The sequence below is a fragment of the Dendrobates tinctorius genome, unplaced genomic scaffold (assembly GCF_039654945.1).
Source record: "Dendrobates tinctorius isolate UK_male_01 unplaced genomic scaffold, ASM3965494v1 ptg000160l, whole genome shotgun sequence".
Taxonomy (NCBI): domain Eukaryota; kingdom Metazoa; phylum Chordata; class Amphibia; order Anura; family Dendrobatidae; genus Dendrobates; species Dendrobates tinctorius.
Genome location: NW_027361827.1, coordinates 19,543,014 through 19,564,911, shown reverse-complemented (window position 1 = coordinate 19,564,911; position 21,898 = coordinate 19,543,014). Strand labels below are relative to the sequence as shown.

General features: G+C 46.5%; 1 protein-coding gene across 5 annotated transcripts in view; it reads right to left on the bottom strand.

Moving 5' to 3' along the window:
• PTBP3 (polypyrimidine tract binding protein 3) overlaps nt 1–21,898 on the bottom strand; it is a 242,861-nt gene that overhangs the window by 48,445 nt on the left and 172,518 nt on the right. For all 5 annotated transcript variants that reach the window (XM_073549696.1, XM_073549699.1, XM_073549695.1 and 2 more), the window contains one exon: nt 10,580–10,754. In XM_073549696.1, the coding sequence (XP_073405797.1) occupies nt 10,580–10,754 (175 nt within the window). The remainder of the gene's footprint in view (nt 1–10,579; nt 10,755–21,898) is intronic.

Sequence of the window (21,898 nt, the reverse complement as noted above, 5' to 3'; positions counted from 1 at the left end):
GGAGTTCTACCTAAGCATCAGACAGAAAGAGGGACTTGAATAGAGTTTACAGCAGCAAGTACCTCAGAGCATAGCGCTAGAAAGGAGGCCTCACAATCCACCTGATTAAGGAAATTCCCAAATTGCTTCCAGGCTGACCGGCTCCAGAACCATTTGTAACCTGAGCCCCGGACTGTACCTGCACTGCACAGTAAAAGGTAAAGGAAACTGCACCCTGCTGTGTCTTCTGAATTATTCCTGCATCACCTGCCTTGCACCACACTCACCACCAACACCTTTATCATCCTATCTACCCTGGGACACAGCTCTACCTGTGGAGAGCTTAACCATCTTTGCTGCCCTATCATCACCCCAGAGGATCTGCATTGCAGCGTCGATCCCCTGACCGAATACCACGGGTGGCGTCACGAACACTTTATTACAAACTTTATTATCCCTTTTTCACTATCCCTTTTATTGGATGTCCAGGGCCACGGACTGGGTCACTGCTGCTGTGACACTTTAAGAAGCGGCCCAGTACCGAGTATCCCCACTGCCCTGGCGGGCGATCCAGGAGCATGGGTCCAAGTATACAGTAGTGTGGTCACTGCAGGCTAATAGACCAGGGGCTGAGCATGTGCAGATGATACCTGTAGATCAGGGAGGTGGGGAAAGCAGACTCAATTCTGTGTATGCGACCAGGTAGATAACAGCGTGGTAACCACAGGCTACTAGACCAGCGGTCGAGCATGCTCAGTGCACCATTTGGAGCAGCATGCCTGACACTAGTATTTGCCAATTAAATTGTTTATATGAGGCAGGAAGACAGCATTATCTGTATGTGTCTGCTTGCAGTATGGCCGAAAGCACGCAGTGGACCCACACCAGCCGGTGACATGGCTTCCTAAACCATCATTGATTGTGGATACTACACACTAGACCTTAGAAATCAAGGTCCCAGAGTCTGGAGGAAGAGTGCAGAGACAGACAATCCAAGCTGCTTGTGGTCTAATGTGACGTATCCACAATCAGTGATGGTTTGGGGAGCCATGTCATCTGCTGGTGTAGGTTCATTGTGTTTTATCAAGACCAAAGTCAGCACAGTCTACAAGGAAATTTTAGAGCACTTCATGCTTCCTTCTGCCGACAAGCTTTTTGGAGATGGAAATTCATTCTCCCGCAGGACTTGGCGCCTGTCCACACTGCCCAATACCTGGTTTAAAAACATCAGTATCACTGTGCTTGATTGGCCAGCAAACTCGCCTGATCTTAACCCCATAGAGAATCTATGGAGTATTGTCAAGTGAATGATGAGAGATACCAGACCCAACAATGCAGAAGAGCTGTAGGCTGCTATCAAAGCAACCTGGGCTTCCATAACACCTCAGCAGTGCCACAGGCTGATCGCCTCCATGTCACGCCGCATTGATGCAGTAATTGATGCAAAAGGAGCCCCGACCAAGTAATGACTGCATTTACTGAACCTACATTTCAGTAGGCCAACATTTCTGATTTTAAAATCATTTTTTTAATCTGGTGTTATAAAGTATTCTAATTTACTGAGATAATGACTTTCAGGGTGCCATTGGCTGTAAGCCACAATCATCAACATTAACAGAAATATACACTTGACATAGATCACTCTGTAATGACTCTATATAATATATGAGTTTCACTTTTTGTATTGAAGAACTGAAATAAATTAACTTTTTGATGATATTCTAATTTTGTGAGATGCACCTGTATTATTGGACCATTGTGTGTTTGTCATTTTTTCATAATAGATTGGATTTTTTTTTAAATTAAACTATCAGTATTTCAGGAATTTTTTAATAAAAAGCATAACTGGTCAGTAAGCTATCCATGGGTTTATAACTTACAGTAACCTTGTATTTCTCTGGGCTTACAAAAGGCAATAATCTAAAGCCCTCTTGTATCTGTACTCTAGGAGATCATCACTGAGGGACAAGGTGCATATTAGAAAAATGATCACTTTACCACTAAAAAGAGGACCATTTCTGAATAAAAAATATAAATTAGGAAAAATAAATTTCAATAATGTTTTTTTTTTCTGTGGGACTAGGTCCTGCTCATATTTGGACAAAAAAAATCATGCAAGTAGTGGTAAAGATTATAACGAATACTTTTTACTCATAGATCTAACAGCACCCCTATGGAAAAAACAGCTGTCAAAAATGTCATTGTCAATAGGATCTAAAACAGATTTTGAACCTAAAGAGAGACTGTTCAAACCAAGCAGAGGTACTCTATCCACCCTTGTTGTGGCTGAGCGATTAAATACATCCTTCCTACCTACGTGATTTGCATCGATCAATGCCGCCTTCCTCCTTGATTGACTGCTCTGGTTGTACAGGAGCCTGAGGAGGGCGAAGGCAGAGGAAAAACAATTAGGTGGAAAGGTGCACTAAACTGTTTGGCCACACCAAGTGTGCACCAAGTGCCTGTGCTTGGTTTGAACAGTCATTTTATAAAGTCCTTTCAGCACAGTGTGAGTGAATGGAGAGTGTAAACGGACACAGCTTGTGATGTCACTCACCATAGTCTGCTGCCTGCTATATTGTGAAGCAGCCAGAAAAAGTTACGGGGAATAGAAGCTAGTTGTGGATTTCTATTTTATTTAAACTTTACCATGTCTTAAACTATAAAATGAGTTCATAATGACTGCTCGCTCCTTTCAAACCAAGTCAGAACATTTTTACGTGTATGTATATATATATATATATACACAGTTGTGGCCAAAAGTATTGACACCCCTGCAATTCTGTCAGATAATACTCAGTTTCTTCCTGACAATGATTGCAAACACAAATTCTTTGGTATTATTATCTTCATTTAATTTGTCTTAAATGAAAAAACACAAAAGAGAATGAAGCAAAAAGCAAAACATTGAAAATTTCACACAAAAATCCAAAAATGGGCCAGACAAAAGTATTGGCACCCTCAGCCTAAAACTTGGTTGCACAACCTTTAGCCAAAATAACTGCGACCAACCGCTTCCGGTAACCATCAATGAGTTTCTTACAATGCTCTGCTGGAATTTTAGACCATTCTTCTTTGGCAAACTGCTCCAGGTCCCTGATATTTGAAGGGTGCCTTCTCCAAACTGCCATTTTTAGATCTCTCCACAGGTGTTCTATGGGATTCAGGTCTGGACTCATTGCTGGCCACCTTAGAAGTCTCCAGTGCTTTCTCTCAAACCATTTTCTAGTGCTTTTTGAAGTGTGTTTTCGGTCATTGTCCTGCTGGAAGACCCATGACCTCTGAGGGAGACCCAGCTTTATCACACTGGACCCTACATTATGCTGCAAAATTTGTTGGTAGTCTTCAGACTTCATAATGCCATGCACACGGTCAAGCAGTCCAGTGCCAGAGGCAGCAAAGCAACCCCAAAACATCAGGGAACCTCCACCATGTTTGACTGTAGAGACCGTGTTTTTTTCTTTAAATGCCTCTTTTTTTCTCCTGTAAACTCTATGTTGATGGCTTTGCCAAAAAAGCTTCAGTTTTGTCTCATCTGACCAGAGAACATTCTTCCAAAACGTTTTAAGGCTTTTTCAGGTAAGTTTTGGCAAACTCCAGCCTGGCTTTTTTATGTCTCGAGGAAAGAAGTGGGGTCTTCCTGGGTCTCCTACCATACAGTCCCTTTTCATTCAGACGCCGACGGATAGTACGGGTTGACACTGTTGTACCCTCGGACTGCAGGGCAGCTTGAACTTGTTTGGATATTAGTCGAGGTTCTTTATCCAACATCCGCACAATCTTGCGTTGAAATCTCATGTCAATTTTTCTTTTCCGTCCACATCTAGGGAGGTTAGCCACAGTGCCATGGGCTTTAAACTTCTTGATGACACTGCGCACGGTAGACACAGGAACATTCAGGTCTTTGGAGATGGACTTGTAGCCTTGAGATTGCTCATGCTTCCTCACAATTTGGTTTCTCAAGTCCTCAGACAGTTCTTTGGTCTTCTTTCTTTTCTCCAAGCTCAATGTGGTACACACAAGGACACAGGACAGAGGTTGAGTCAACTTTAATCCATGTCAACTGGCTTCAAGTGTGATTTAGTTATTGCCAACACCTGTTAGGTGCCACAGGTAAGTTGCAGGTGCTGTTAATTACACAAATCAGAGAAGCATCACATGATTTTTCGAACAGTGCCAATACTTTTGTCCACCCTCTTTTTTATGTTTGGTGTGGAATTATATCCAATTTGGCTTTAGGACAATTCTTTTTGTGTTTTTTCATTTAAGACAAATGAAATTAAGATTATAATAACAAAGAATTTGTGTTTGCAATCATTTTCAGGAAGAAACTGAGTATTATCTGACAGAATTGCAAGGGTGTCAATAGTTTTGGCCACAACTGTATGATAATATGGATAATATCCCAACTTACATGGAAATGTAGAAACATTAGGATTCAGCATAATCTTTTTATCCAATCCACAGTAACTAATGGAAGTGTGCAGGCACTTGGAGTAATAAAAGTGTTGCTTAGCAACTAAACAGGGATCACATTATGTGCAGTCCCCTATAATGCAAAATCAAATGTTAAATTGCCGTAAAATGGAAATGCAGCTCCTGTATACAGTACATAGCTGAAAACCTCATAGGGCGTTCTTCCCAGACTGTCCTAGCATTAGTTATTTTGCAAGATTCTGGAAGAGGGAAAGACGTAGAATCAATAGCACCGAGAAAATGGGGTGCAAATCTTTCATACAGACATGCTCTGGGACACTCCATCTAAGGAGCTTTTGTGGCGTTGAGCATAAGACAAAATAAAAATATACAGAATCATAGGATGATAGCGTTAGAAGGGACCTCCAGGGTCGTGGTGTCCAACTCCCTGCTCACTAAACCATCTCAAACAGGTGTCTGTCGAGCCGCTGTTTCAAGACTTCCATTGAAGGAGAACTCACCACCTTCTAATGATATACACTATAGGGACAAAAGTTTTGGGACATGCCTCCAAATCACTGAATTCAAGGTTTTCTTTCAGTCTCATTGCCCTTTGCCCCTGGTGTATAAAATCCAAGCCCTAGCAATCTCCCTATACTAGCATTTGTGAAAGAATGGGTTGTTAAAGAGCTACCTGAATTGCAGGGTGGCACTGTAATAGGATGCCCACGTTGTAGAAAGTCAGCTCATAATATTTCCTCAATTACAAATATTCTGCGATGAACTGTAAGTGGGGCTCATTGAAAAGTGGAAGCGCTTAGGAACCACAGTAACTCAGACATGAAATGCAAACCATGTAAAGTTACAGAGTGGGGTCACTGAGTGCTGAGGTGAATATTGCACAAAAGTCACCAATGTTCTGCTGATTCAGATCTCCTTCAGTATTGACATCAGCACAAAAACTGTTCCAGGAGCTTCATGGCATGGAACGGCTGCATGCAAGTTTTACATCACCAAGCACAATGTTAAATGTCGAACAGAGTGGTGTAAAACATGCCACCACTGGATAGACCTAAAAGAGTACTGTGGAGTGATCAATCATACTTTTCCATCACGCATGCTGATGGACGAGTCTGGGTTTGGCAAATGCCAGGAGAATGTTACCTGTCTGACTGCATTGTGCTAAATGTACAGATTGGTGGCAGAGGGATAATGCCATGGGCTTGTTTTTTTTTCAGGTGTTAGCAAAGGCCCCAGGTGCACACAACCATAGTTTCCGTCTGCGTGCAATTCGACAATACATCAATGTTAATCTATGTGGCCGCACAGATGTCCGATTTTTTCCTCACAGCATGTCAGTGTTTGATACGATTCTCAGATCACAATCGACCAAGTAAGTCATTGAAGACATGGAAATCACTTGGATGGCATCGGTGTGCAGTCCAATTTCTACTCACTGATACAGTGGAGAAGATGGAGAGATTTTGTGCTTAATCTTCTCCTCAGAGTGTGCTTCGATTCCCTCATCCATGAGAATCGGATCACACTATGCTGACACACTGATCAAACTCTGATCAGAGTTTGGTTAGAGTGTATTTTGCATAATCGACCAGATTCTCTCGAGTGAGAGAGTCGACGGCCATCTGATCCTAACCTTGGGACAGGTCATCAATGCCTGATCGGTGGGGGGTGCGATACCTAATACCGCCGCTGAGCTTTCCCGGTGGTGGCAGCAGCCAGAACTACTTAGATATGGAGCTCTACAGCTCCTGTAACAGATTAGTGGCCATGACTGGGCACTGCACATTCACCCACTATTGAATTAATTCCAGACACCGGGAACAGCTGATCGCATGGGGTGCCGGGAGTCCTACCCCTAGCAATCAGATATTTATCATCTATTCTAAGGCTAGGCCATCAATGTTAAAGTCCAGGACAAACCCTTTAAAATTGATTGTTAAAAAAAGAAACCCAGCAGAACTGCTAATATGTAAGGCAGGAAAAGAGATTCTCTCCATGGCGTTGAATAACGATAGCATATTATCAAGACAGACAGGTCACCTGAGCCATCTTACTACACATCAAAAACATTGCTATTTGGATAAAAGCCATAAAGAAACAATGCAATTGACTCCTCCCCATTGACTGACTGCCACTGGGTATCCAGGCAGATGCATTAGGGCGGCGCATTCAGCCCTAGTGCAGCTCTAAGCAAGGGCGTAGCTACTGAGGTCGCAGCTGCGATGGGTCCCAGGAGTGATTAGGGGCCCGCCCAGTCCAGCAAAGAAGCAGCCGGCTTCATGTGGGACCTGGGCTTCGATCACGTCCTGCGCCCCCTCCTCCAGCATGGACTCGGTTATTCCTCCCCCTGAGCTCTGCACTCCACCCCCCAGAGTCTCAAGTGATGGAGGATGAGACCTGCTACCATCACTCTCAGTGACCAGTCACATAGAGCTCCGTGACTACAGAGTGCAGGGGGAAGATGCACATTCAGAAGCGCACGATGGCTGCTCTGTGCGCACAGGACCTGTGATGAGGTCACAGGAGGGGAGTAGTCAGGGGTCACACAGTCAGGGGCCTCAGTGTGTGCAAGACTCTGCTGTGCTGGTCGTTATGGATGAGGGTAAGTTTATGTGTGGGGTCAGGAGGGGTTTACAGTGTGGATGTAACAGAGCCGTGTGTGTACGGGGTGTACAGTACGGAGTGGAGCCTTGTGTGTACGAGGTGTATGGAGCGGAGCCGTGTGTGTACGAGGTGTACGGAGAGGAAATGTGCATGTATTTTGGCTTGGGTGGGACCCCATTTGAAAGTTTGCATTGGTGCCCATAACTTTGTAGCTACGCCACTTGCTCTGAGTCTAAAAAAAAAAAAAAAAAGAACTCTTCGTATTTCAGACTCATTTGATATGAAAGAATTTGACATAAGGGAACAGTGTCATTGGGTTTTACCCTTTCATTGCCAAGAAACTATGTAATAAGTCATAACTTTAAAAATGTTGCCATGCTTGCAATATTATGACTAAATCTTTGTATCACATTAAAACGCTTTGCTTTCAAATGGCACCAATTTTTGGAGAGGTACAATTTTATGGGGAGAAGGATGAACAGTTTTAATACCTGACTGTGTTTCTGATGGAAGGGGAATTCTGCAAGTGACATCAAGAAGGAAGATCGGAGACTGTTACTATCCAATACGCCCTAAAAACCTTACAGGATCGACCCCCAGGAGGAGAGATGGGAACTTTACATTATGTTAGTGCCCCTGTAACCAATGGGAGATGATACATATGTGTTCCTCTGTATTTTTTGGGGGTGGTGGGAGTGAAGATGGCATCATCATTTCTTTTCATGATGAGAAGATGTGCCACTACTCATCTAGTCACACCAGCATCCTAAGTCTATATTCCCACGATGAGCTTTTGGTGAGATTTTGATGTTGCAGATTTTCTGCACCTATTAAGCAAATAGGGTTACTTGCATTTTTTCATCGCAGTTTTTAGTGTTTTTTTCCATGCATTTTTATTGCCTTTTTTGATGCTGTTTTTTGTTATGTCATATTTTAAACCAAGCCGTTTTGTTTTTATTATTGCCTGGTATTTGGTTTTGACAAAAAAAAAACTTTAATGATATAGTCATATGCGGATTACATGCGTGTTTGATGCAGTTCCACTGCGGAAACATACTAAAAACGCATTTGCTTGTTTTTTTACCTGCGTGTTTTCAGCATCTAATGCAAGTCTTTGGGAAGAATATGCACTTAAAACTCAGCGTACCTGAAAGATATGCATCCCTTGGATCCTGGGCAGGACCTCAGAACCAGGTCCCTTTTACAGTCGTGCCAAAAAGTTATTACGAAAAAACACTCAATACATCTCAATCTGAACATAAAGTGCTGAGAAACTAGAAACCTATACCAAATTTTTCGTACTATAAGACGTACTTTTTTCCCCAAAATTTTGGGGGTGCGTGTTATAGTCAGAATATACTTACAAGTAGTGTGGCAGCAGCAGGAGTCGGGCGATTCTGCTGTGGCGCCCCTGAGGCTCAGTCGCCACAGAGGTACTGCACCTTCTCCTAAGGTGTAGTGCCCCACCAACTAGGTAAGTTGGGAACTCCTTTCCACACTCCAACACCTGCACCCCTCACACAGGATAGTTCAGCACTGACCACATTGCGGCTCCATGCTTAGAGGGTAGCAGAGCACCTTTCGTGGTTCCTTGCTTCGTAACACGAGATGTGCTGAGAGGTGGGTGGAGTTGAGATATATAAAAGAGTGGGAAAGTATAGAATTACAGGTCAGTCTGACGGGAGGTCAGTCGGGAGAAGGACAGTCAGTCAGGAGAGACTGAGGACGGGTCCGAGAGAGAGGAAGGAGTGCTGCAGCTGCCTCAGTGATCTGAGCCAGCTGGCACGGGAAAGGAACAGAAGGAGAAAGACGTAGAACTGCAACCTAAGCTTCCATAAGAGAGAGAAGGAACAGCGCTGGATAAAAGAGTAGGAGAACAGAGAGCAGTTGTGGCTTGGAAGAGGAACCCTGCCTATAGGTTCTCAGCGCAAGGCCGGGGCACGGTCCCCGAGGTTGTATGGACACTTATGGTTCTGCAGCAGACACCAGTGGAGTAGTTGGATGTAAATGCACTACTCCCATCTAAGACTTGGGGCACAACAGCAACTGAATAGAGAGCCAGGACTCTGGAGAAGGGAGTCCCCGAGAGAGGCTACAGCTGTCTGTCATACAAGTAGAGTTGTTAGGAACATCTGACAGGAGGAACTTCAGAGTACCACGGAACTGGAGCTCTTCACACTAAAAGGCGCAATAGAGGAATCGTTCAGGAAAGGTACATGTTGGCGGAGTGTTGGAGAGGAGAATCCTGACTTGCCCGGGAGGTTGATTGAGTCTCTGCCCCGGAGGACACGGCACGGAGGCAGGCACCAGTGTGTACCACGAACTGTGAGTAAAGCTTTGGAACTGCAAGCCCTGGTGTCTGCCATTCATTTGTGCGCCAACACCGTCAGCACTGCTACATCTGGTTACCAACATTCTGCGCACCGCCTGCACCTATACACTGCCCTGGGGTTACAGCTTCACCTGTGGGGAGCTACACCATCTATGCTGCAACACACCATCAGCCCCAGAGGATCTGCACGCAGCGTTGGCTTAACATCTTGCTTGCCAAACACCAAAGGTGGCATCATGAACTACCACTTAAACTACATCACATCCTCGCCATGGCGGTCTGACGTGGCAAGGCAATGATCACACTCCCTTCCCAGGCTGGTGCGGCAGTATTTGGTGGTGTGCAGTGGTGCAGGGCTCCGCCGACATTTTCTGAAAGTCCTGAGCCCCGCACATCCCCACTGCTGCGATGTGGTGGCCTCCAGTAAAATGGCATCCGGGAAAATAGCTGTCGGGTTGGCGCATGTGCAGACTGAGATCTCAGCAATGAGATCTCGTCTCAAGATCTCAGGAGACAAGATTTTGGTGCCGAGATCTCAATCTGCGTATGTGCCAACCCGATGGCCATTTTCCTGGAGGCCATTTTATGGGAGGCCACCACATCGCAGCAGTGGGGGATATGCGGGGCTCAGGGCTTTCAGAAAATGTCGGCGGAGCCCCCGCACACCTGAGCACCGACAATCCTGCCCCGCACCAGCCTGGGATGGGATTTCCCGGAGGTCACCACTTCACAGCAATAGATGTGCGGGGGCTCCAGGCTTTCAGAAAACGTCAGCAGAGCCCACGCACCGCAGAACCTGCAACACCAGTCTGGGATGGGAATAACCCCGCATGACCACGCTCCACCAGTGCTGCTGATCCCAACCGGGTAAGCTGAATTCGGACTGTAAGACGGACCCCATTTGACGCATTAATTTTTTTCCCCTATTTTCCTTCTTAAAATTTGGGGTGCATCTTGTGGTCCGGTGTGTCTTATATTGTAGTCCAAAAAATACGGTAATTACTACAGACTATAACATTAGAGGAAATATTATAAATATGATACACACTAGGTGTGCTATATTAGTAGCCAGTTAAAGTTTCATAAATTATAGAACAGTAGATGTGTGACATTTCCAGAACTAACAGCATGGTAAATGTAAGGGGTGAGGGTATTTTGTGACCTTGGAGAAGAGAAGGGTTGGTAGGCTGGTAAAACTCTTTGACTCAATACAAAAACAGTACATACCAAAAGCAGCAGCCATTGTGGCATCAAGGGATGGCTGTCCATCTCCAGTAGGCAGGTCAAGGCGTGTGAAGTCTCGGCTCTTATCGTTGTTGTATTTGACATTAAGGCTGGTCAGCTTTGAGGATTCAATACGCAGCGTGCAGCAGGCATTGTAAATATTCTGCCCATCTAGAGCCTAGAATCAGATATATATGTATTAATTAAACATAAAGTTGGAATATGAACTGCAACATCCAAGTCAAATAAGGCCTGTATATCAAGCCATACATCATACACAGATTACACTTCTAACCTTTTACTTCTTACTGTTAAGTAAATCAATGACATATGCAGGATTTGTGATAACCTGGTATTATAAATGGCATTGAAGATGAAACAGGAAGGGCTGATGGCACATATTTACATTATGTACTATCAACAGGCACCTTCCTCACTTGAACATCGGGGCCAAATAACCCTAATAAGACAATGTCAAGATTAGAGTCCTTGTTTCACCGATAGTCTTCATTTATATATTTTAATATATTAGATTTATTCAAGGCTCTAAAATGTGAAAAAAAAAGAAAACAAAAAACATCTATGGTTCAACATAAGTATGGAGAAAAAGTATTGACATTGATGTCTGCAGAGGTGGTAAACTGCTGCTTTATGTGGTATATTAAAGACAATATTGCAAAAGTCAATCTATTTATCATAATAAAGGACTAATTAGGTAAAATCACAAAACTAAAATATCCCACTGGTTATCGGAGCTTTCATCTACATCCTCCTCTGCCATCCTTACAGTCAATTCTAGAGTTGAGCGACTTTTGGTTTTTTATGGTCGAGTTTCGTTTCGTGAAACCCGACTTTTCCAAAAGTCGGGTCGAGCAAGATCGGCCCATTATAGGGAAAAGTCGGGATCGTCCCGAAACACGAAACCCAATGTAAGTCAATGGGGAATAAAAGTCGGCAGTGAGAGGAGGACAGGAAACACACCTACAGTGCTCATTTGAATGCCAAAAGCATCAATTCTTCTTACTTAAGCTGGTCAACCTTAATTAACTTCATAATACAAGTTACGCACTGAGAAATGGGGGTTATTTGGCTAAAGTTGTGGGGGGGTAGGGCTGGCTGCAGGTTTTCATGTGCCCTGGGCGAAAGAGCGCCCCTTTAACACATAATACCACAACTCATCATGCTCCGATACGGCAGAGAAATAGCGGTATAGTACAATGAAAAATACTTCACTTTTTACATCTCATGACGAGGCCCATCTATTTCTCCATACAGAATCATTGGTCCCATATAATGTTTGAAACAGTATATGATGAGCTCCACATAATGCTACAGTATATGTTGGTCCCCATGGATGAAGCTCCACTGTCTTATGGGCCCAAATAATGCTCCAAACATAATGGGCCCCATTTCTAATGCTCTAGTGTATAATGGGCCCTGTAAATGCTGCTCCAGTGTCTGATGTCCACCTTTGGAATGTTCCAGTGTATGGTGGGCCCCATCTATCATTCTCCAGAGTATAGTGCTCCCCAAAAATTGCTGTCCCAACATTGAAAACAATGAAATAAGTCTCCTCGCTAGGGAATCCCTGTACTAGTCTGGACTCCTCGTCGTCCCCATCTTCCATCTCACTGCACAGTATTTCAACCTTGCAAGTGCTGTGATCCTGAGCAAGCAGGGGGGGACCACTCGTTGGCGACGGCACTGGCACAGGGCCCCTGATAGTACGGTGGTGTGTCTGATGGCGGGTGGGCCGAACCTGCACTTTCATCTGCAGCTTCCTCTTTGTCACCGTGTAAGATGGAACTGTATATGGGAAGGGTAACCTGAGTTTCATCAGGGTCAGATTCAGGCCGGGTAGCGTGCGAGGGGAATGTAGTGGTCTGGGTCAATGTACCAGCAGATTCATCGACCAGTGGCTGGGCATCAGTGCACTTGTGTCGCCCCCAGGAGTATGGTCGCCACAGTGGCATTACCTTCCTCCTAGGGATTGTGATGTCATGCTTGGGAGCAACGAAGGATCTCTCTAGCAGGTTAACTGATTGGGCGGCGTTATTCCCACGAGTCATGACCCTCCAAACAGCGTTCATGAAGGCAAAGTGTTTGTTTTACGTGGGCAGTATGGTTGCAAAGCTGAACCTTAAAGGAATGTCCAGAAGGGCACCACCAGGAGTGGAGCCTACGGCGTAATTTGACTCAACACGGGCAACCTCAACCATGCCAGCTACAGAACAGATGCACACATTGCAAGCTTAATTCCGTTAACGAACGAGACTCCGTCATGCCCCGCGGTCCGAGTCCGGCTTACTAGAGGGACACGTGAGGCTCTGGCACATGAGATTGGCCAATAACTGGTGTGTCATGCCCTTACATATCCGTGGCTGCATGTGCGCTACACTGAAAAGGCCAGCGTTTGTCGCTTACAGGTGCAGATAACCCGCTGAACAACGTTAGTGATGGGGATCACTGATTACAATTATTACTCGCGAACGATGATTTCCCAGTAAGTGCAGGTCAACCGCAGTTCCGGAATTAGGCCTAACCGTCATTCCTGAAAAAAATGAAAAACTTACGTGTGCAAACCACAGGTGCTGTAGCTTGCTTAACAGCTCGCCAGCCGTTCTCACGCCCAGTATGGGTTACACGTGATTGCACAAAGGTTAGAAAGGGTACCGTATCCCCGGATAACATGTATGGATAGCGTACACATTCAAAAGATATGTCTATACATCAGGAGGCAGGCTCAGACGGTGTTAGGCCCAGTATGGCTTGCACGTGATTGCACAAAGGTGAGAAAGGGTACCGTATCCCCGGATAACATGTATGGATAGCGTACACATTCAAAAGATATGTCTATAAATCAGGAGGCAGGCTCAGACGGTGTAAGGCCCAGTATGGCTTGCAAGTGATTGCACAAATGTGAGAAAGGGTACCGTATCCCCGGATAACATGTATGGATAGCGTACACATTCAAAAGATATGTCTATACATCAGGAGGCAGGCTCAGACGGTGTCAGGCACAGTATGGATTTGACGGCCCAGACTACACAGCGGAGGAGCAGGGAGAGGTAAAGATTGCAAATGCTGGGGCCCTGCCCAAGCAAGGGGGCGTCGGTACTGGCACTGGGCCCCTCATAGTACGGCGGTGTGTCTGACGGCGGGTGTGCACCACCACCGTCAGAGACACTTGATTGCACTATGAGGGACCCTGTGCCAGTGCCTGCGCCCAAGAGTCGGCCTACCCACCTGTCCAGGGCAACGGCACTCGCACGGTGTCGTGCGCTAGGTGGTGACCCCGGCCATGGGGGGGGGGAGGCAGAACAGTTAGGGAGTTTTAGAAAGTGGCATATGTTGATGTTGGACATTCAGCTGATGCAAAAGGCGAAATAGGTCAAGTCCCAGGAAGAGGTGGACCAAAGCAAGCCATTTTTCTGTCACCCTATGTGTCATCAGGGGAAGGTGGGACAAAATCCTTGGAAACCCATGCATGGTTCATTTTAATGAAGGTTAGATCATCCACATTTTGGGTTGACAGACGGGTCCTTTTTTCTGTCAGGATTGATCCAGCTGCACTGAAGACTCTTTCCGATAGCACACTTGCAGCTGGGCAAGCGAGCTCCTGTAAGGCATATTGGGCCAATTCAGGCCAGGTGTCCAGTTTAGTGGCCCAATAGTCAAAGGGGAATGACCTGTGTGGGAGAACATCGATATGGGAGGAAAAGTAGTTTGTAACCATAGTTGACAACTGCTGTCTCCTGTCACTTTCCATCGATGCTGTATTACCAGTTGTGTGAGCGGTACTTGAAAAATCAGTCCACAACATTGTCATGAAACCCCTGTCTCCAACTCCACTTCTGCTGTGTGCACCATGAACACCTCTGCCTTGCTGCCCCCGGCCCGTACGGCTCGTGTGAGAACCATCACCGCTGCTGTGTGCTGGGAATGCCTCAAGCAACCGATTTACCAGAGTTGCTTGTTTATTAGAAAATATTAGGTCAAGGTTCTCCTGTGGCATGATGTTTTGTAATTTGCCTTTATAGCGTGGATCCAGGATGCTGGCCAACCAGTAGTCGTCATCGTTCATCATTTTGGCAATGCGGGGGTCCCTTTTTAGGATCCGCAAGGCATAATCTGACATGTGGGCCAATGTTCCCGGTGTCAATGATGCACTGCGAGTGCTGGTTGGAGGAGCACTTTCTGGCAAATCCACATCCCTCCAGTCACGCACAAACCCTGTACCAGACCTTGCCACGCCAACATTTTCACTTGCCCCACGAGATGCATCCTCCTCCCCTAAGTAATCATCCCCATCATCATCATCCTCCTCCTCCTCTTCTTCCTCCAACTCGTCCAGGAGAGGTCCCTGAGTAGACAATGGCTGAATGTCATCAAGGATTCCCTCCACTTCTTCCTCCTCGTCAACATTGGCTGCAGACGCCTGCTCCTTAAGGTGCGTCAAAGTTTGCATGAGCAGACGCATAAGTGGGATGCTCATGCTTAGGATGGCGTCGTCTGCACTTACCAGCCGTGTGCATTCCTCAAAACACTGAAGGACTTTACAGAGGTCTTTCAGCTTCGACCACTGCACACCTGTCAACTCCATGTCTGCTCCCAAAGTGCCTGGCCGTGTATCCTCCCACAAATGCATTATGGCCTGCCTCTGCTCGCACAGCCGCTCCACCATGTGCAGGGTGGAGTTCCACCTTGTTGCAATGTCGATAATGAGGCGGTGGTTGGGAAGGTGGAGCAATCGCTGCAGCTTCTGCATACGAACGGAGTGTACAGGCGACCGGCGGATGTGCGCGCTCAGTCTTCGCACCTTCTGGAGCAGGGCTGTTAACTCCGGATAATTTTTGAGGAAGCACTGCACCACCAGGTTCAAGGTGTGAGCCAAGCAAGGTATATGGCTGAGTTTTGAAAGGGCTATGGCTGCCACAAAATTACGGCCGTTATCACTAACTACCTTGCCTGCCTCAAGATGTACACTGCCCAGCCATGACTCAGTTTGTCGCTTCAAGTACTGTCTGTCGCCCAAACACATCATCTGCAACACAGCCTGCTGACGCTTTCCACTAGCTGCTCGATAGGGGGACACCTCGTGTGCAACAGTGGCAGCTGCAGATGGAGTGCTCGTACGACTGCGCTCTGTGGACGAGCTTTCGCTTCTGGAGGAGGAGGAGGAGGAGGAGGAGGAGGAGGGTGGAACGCCTACAGCCAACTGTTTCCTATACCGTGGGCTAGGCAGCACTGTCCCACCACCGCTGTCCCCTGTGGACCCTGCATCCACCACATTAACCCAGTGCGCAGTGATGGACACGTAACGGCCCTGGCCATGCCGACTGGACCATGCATCAGTTGTGAGGTGCACCTTTCCACTCACTGACTGCTTGAGTGCATGGACAATGCGGTCTTTCACATGATGGTGGAGGGCTGTGATGGCTTTTCGAGAGAAGAAGTGGCGACTGGGTAGGTCATAGCGTGGTACTGCATAGGCCATCTCAAACGAGATTAGTTTGGCAATGTGGGCGTTCAAACCCAGTGTACGCGGATGAGAGACTGATTACTTTCTTGACCTACTCATAGTGTCTGGGAGGGTGAGCTGGACTTGAGAGCTGCATATGGTGGAAGTAGCGGTGGACAGGGCGGACTGAGAGAGGGTTGATGATGGTGATGGAGTTGGTGTTCTTTCTGATGGCCTAGATTCAGTATTTCATTGATATAACAGTGGGATTCCCTGACTGCTGTGGCCTTGCAACGACACCTCAACATTTGCTGCTGTGCTAACCGGTGGGCTTACAGTGGGGGAAACAATGTAGCGTTGCTGACTACCTTCTTTGTGATCAGTTGCACATGTGGCACTTGAGGTTTGGTGTTGTGTCCACCCTTGCAAGTGCATGCTGGTTAAAAGTCTAAGCATGCAACTGGTATTCAAATTTTTCAGATTTTTCCCTCGGCTAAAGGTCTTTGCCCACTTCTTACAGATAACCTTGGCCTGATCATGAGGATTTTGTTCAAAAAAGTGCCACACTGCACTCTTCCTACTTTGGCAGACATTTTGCGGCCTAGCACGCTGTGATGTTTTGACCCTCTGGACAAGCTGTCCAGCAACTCTTTTGATTTTTGGAACCTGTCTTTGGAGTGCTCCGGGCCTGCCAGATAACAGCTGTTGCGATGTTGATGTCTGCTGTGGATGCTCCTCATCTGAGCTATTGGAAGCAGCACCCTCTTCCCCCAATGGATGCCAATCTGGGTCAACAACTGGGTCATCCATCACCTCCTCTTCAATGTCATGTGCACCTTCCTCTGTGTCACCGTGTATGGTGGTATAGTGTGCGGGAAGGGGCACCTGAGTCTCATCAGGGTCAGAATCTGGCTCTGTACACTGCGAGGACAATGTAGTGCTCTGAGTGAATGTACCAGCAGAATCATCTATCAGCGGCTGTGCATCAGTGTACTCCATGTCAGATTCATCTTGGCCTGAGTAATTCACCATTTCACTTGATAATCCAGGCATGGTATGTGAAAACAGCTCCATGGAGTAATCAGTAGTATGGCCTGCGTCATCCTTCAATCTTGGTTGTGGTGAAGGACACAAGGAAAGGTGTGGTTCATGAACATGAGCCTCCAATGACGACTCAGTGCTTTTACTTTTTACAACTTCAGAAGAGGAGGCGATAGAGCTGCAGGCTGAGTCAGCAATGTAAGACAAAACTTTTTCCTGATGCTCTGGCATTAAAAGCGGTTTGCCAACTCCTAGAAAACTAAGCCTTCGAAGCCTTATGGAGCCAGACGATGACGCAGGCTCAACACCTCCTGCATTCGGTCCTATTTTGCTTTTGCCACTACCATCAGATCCACCACCAACACCATCATTACCAGCTGCCAACCCCCGCCCAATTCCACGGCCTCTTCCACCAGCCTTCCTCATTTTTGGTAGAAATGTAGACAAAATCCTACAAACTATATAGTAATGTAAAACAAGGTACAAGGTGTCTATAGGACAGGGGAGATTTAGATTTTCTGCAGACACTTGTGGACACTGGACACTTGGATTGTGTGAGGCCCACTGAATATCACAGCGCTATGTCACAGGCTCGATGGCACAGGTGTGAAAAAAGTGACTACAGGATAAGGGAGATTTTGAATTTCTGGGAGATTTTGAATTTCTGCAGACACTTGTGGACACTGGACACTTGGATTGTGTGAGGCCCACTGAATATCACAGCGCTATGTCACAGGCTCGATGGCACAGGTGTGAAAAAAGTGACTACAGGATAAGGGAGATTTTGAATTTCTGGGAGATTTTGAATTTCTGCAGACACTTGTGGACACTGGACACTTGGATTGTGTGAGGCCCACTGAATATCACAGCGCTATGTCACAGGCTCGATGGCACAGGTGTGAAAAAAGTGACTACAGGATAACGGAGATTTTGAATTTCTGGGAGATTTTGAATTTCTGCAGACACTTGTGGACACTGGACACTTGGATTGTGTGAGGCCCACTGAATATCACAGCGCTATGTCACAGGCTCGATGCAGCAGGTGTGAAAAAAGTGACTACAGGATAAGGGAGATTTAGATTTTCTGCAGACACTTGTGGACACTGGACACTTGGATTGTGTGAGGCCCACTGAATATCACAGGGCTATGTCACAGGCTCGATGCAGCAGGTGTGAAAAAAGTGACTACAGGATAAGGGAGATTTTGAATTTCTGCAGACACTTGTGGACACTGGACACTTTTGGATTGTGTGAGGCCCACTGAATATCACAGTGCTATGTCACAGGCTCGATGGCACAGGTGTGAAAAAAGTGACTACAGGATAAGGGAGATCTTGAATTTCTGCAGACACTTGTGGACACTGGACACTTGGATTGTGTGAGGCCCACTGAATATCACAGTGCTATGTCACAGGCTCGATGGCACAGGTGTGAAAAAAGTGACTACAGGATAAGGGAGATTTTGAATTTCTGCAGACACTTGTGGACACTGGACACTTGGATTGTGTGAGGCCCACTGAATATCACAGTGCTATGTCACAGGTTCGATGGCACAGGTGTGAAAAAAGTGACTACAGGATAAGGGAGATTTTGAATTTCTGGGAGATTTTGAATTTCTGCAGACACTTGTGGACACTGGACACTTGGATTGTGTGAGGCCCACTGAATATCACAGCGCTATGTCACAGGCTCGATGGCACAGGTGTGAAAAAAGTGACTACAGGATAAGGGAGATTTTAAATTTCTGCAGACACTTGTGGACACTGGACACTTGGATTGTGTGAGGCCCACTGAATATCACAGCGCTATGTCACAGGCTCGATGCAGCAGGTGTGAAAAAAGTGACTACAGGATAAGGGAGATTTTGAATTTCTGGGAGATTTTGAATTTCTGCAGACACTTGTGGACACTGGACACTTGGATTGTGTGAGGCCCACTGAATATCACAGCGCTATGTCACAGGCTCGATGGCACAGGTGTGAAAAAAGTGACTACAGGATAAGGGAGATTTTAAATTTCTGCCGACACTTGTGGACACTGGACACTTGGATTGTGTGAGGCCCACTGAATATCACAGCGCTATGTCACAGGCTCGATGCAGCAGGTGTGAAAAAAGTGACTACAGGATAAGGGAGATTTTGAATTTCTGCAGACACTTGTGGACACTGGACACTTCGATTGTGTGAGGCCCACTGAATATCACAGTGCTATGTCACAGGCTCGATGGCACAGGTGTGAAAAAAGTGACTACAGGATAAGGGAGATTTAGATTTTCTGCAGACACTTGTGGACACTGGACACTTGGATTGTGTGAGGCCCACTGAATATCACAGCGCTATGTCACAGGCTCGATGCAGCAGGTGTGAAAAAAGTGACTACAGGATAAGGGAGATTTTGAATTTCTGCAGACACTTGTGGACACTGGACACTTGGATTGTGTGAGGCCCACTGAATATCACAGTGCTATGTCACAGGCTCGATGGCACAGGTGTGAAAAAAGTGACTACAGGACAAGGGAGATCTTGAATTTCTGCAGACACTTGTGGACACTGGACACTTGGATTGTGTGAGGCCCAATGAATATCAGAGCGCTATGTCACAGGCTCGATGCAGCAGGTGTGAAAAAAGTGACTACAGGATAAGGGAGATTTTGAATTTCTGCAGACACTGGACACTTTTGGATTGTGTGAGGCCCAATGAATATCACAGCGCTATGTCACAGGCTCGATGCAGCAGGTGTGAAAAAAGTGACTAGAGGATAAGGGAGATTTTGAATTTCTGCAGACACTTGTGGACACTGGACACTTTTGGATTGTGTGAGGCCCACTGAATATCAGAGCGCTATGTCACAGGCTCGATGGCACAGGTGTGAAAAAAGTGAATTGTAGAATTGGGCAGAATAGGAATCTCCCTAGAGTGTAGGTCTGTAAGAACGGAACAAGTCCTCCACTTATCCTTCCACAGTGACACACAGATAGCTTCACTGTGGCTGTGATAACAGCCGTTACACGGTACTGTGTGAGGAGCGTACACCGCTGTATGGTGTTAATAAATGCATGCTCAGCACCTTAGCAGGACAAAAAAAAAATTGGGATTGCTTTTAAAAAAGCAGTTTGCAGAGCAGTGGGGAAACAGCAATGCAGCTGTCAGGAAGCCTTAGAAGGCAGCCTAACAACCAACACCGCTGATCCACCACAATATAGCCTCCCCTTGCACTGCACACACAGTGACTGGTGTGTTGCACAGGCAAAATCGCTAGCAGCAGAAGCAGTTTTTTTGTCTTCTTCCCTGCCTAACGCTCTCCCTACAGAATCAGCAACCTCTCCCTATGCTAAGATCGGCAGAAGTAAGATGGCGGTCGGCGTGCACGCCCTTTTATAACCCCTGTGACGCCCACCAAAGCAAGCCAATCACTTGCATGCCCTTCTGAAAGATGGTGGCGACCCCTGCCTATGTCATCACGTTGCCCACAGTGTCCGTGGATCCTGATTGGCTGAAAAAGAGCGCTAAACAAACTTTTGAAACGCGACTTTGGCGCGTAAGTCGCCGACCTCGTGGCCGACCTCATCCTAGGGTCGGGTTTCGTTTCATGAAACCCGACTTTGCCAAAAGTCGGCAACTTTTGAAATTGTTCGACCCGTTTCGCTCAACTCTAGTCAATTCTACAAGATGTACAAAACAGTGTACAAATAGTGTATGACGAGGAGCTTGAATTTGTATTCTCTAAAATACCTATCTATAGATCTACAGTATAATATACAGTCATGGCCGAAAGTGTTGGCATACTTGAAATTGTTTCAGAAAATGCAGTATTTCTCCAAGAAAATTATTGCAATTACACATGAATGTTATACATATGTTTATTTCCGTTGTGTGCATTGTAACAGCACAAAAGAAAAAAGAAAAAAAAAAAGCAAATTAGACAATTTTGCACAAAATCCCAAACATGGTCCAGGAAAAATTGTTGGCACCTTTCCAAAATTGTGGGTTAACAACTTTGTTTCAAACATGTGTGTGGCGCCCCTGAGGGTTCAGTCGCCACAGAGGTACTGCACCTCACCCAGAGGTGTGGTGCCACCGGGTCTGATTTTTGAAATGCTGAACCTAAAATGCGCAAAGGAATTTATTTACTGAACTGTGACTTTGACTGTAAAGATGGCCGCCATGGCGGTGAAGTAGGGTGTGCCTTCGTGGGTGGCACCCAAGTAAGAGCGCAAATCAATATGAACACCCCCTGCCTTTACTTCTACATGACAGCATCATGGCCGACAGTCGGAGGGGTCCGCCTCCTAGCCTGGTCTGGCGGCAAAGAAAAGAGATACCACCCACAAGGGGCAGAGGGAGGCCCCACGGCGTTAAACAGGGCGGAAGAGAAGGGAGAGCACCAAGAAGACGCCATAGCGAGCGGTGAGAAAATGCCTGCTGGGCGCGGGGTAGCAGCTGGAGGCTCCCACGGCCAGGAAGATGGAAGCTACAGCCGGTAGTTGACCTGGCGCTCCTGGAATGGGAAGTTGAGGAGCTGCAGACGCAACTGACAGCGGTGTCGCAATTGAATGAGTCCTGCGCCGGAGGAATGCAGGTAACCGGCGATGGCATCACTGCTGCAGATGATGACACCCTGGTGGAACCCCTGACATCCCCACCAACACAGTGCACACCAGCCACACAGACACCGGGTGTGGAATCCATGATCCTGGTGCTGGGCAATGTGCCTGTGGACAGAAATGGTCCTGTGCTTGCACAGCCATCAAGTGGCAGCACCCAAGTTTTACCATGTAAGCGACCAAAACCTGATGCTTCTGATCAATAGAGCAATGCTA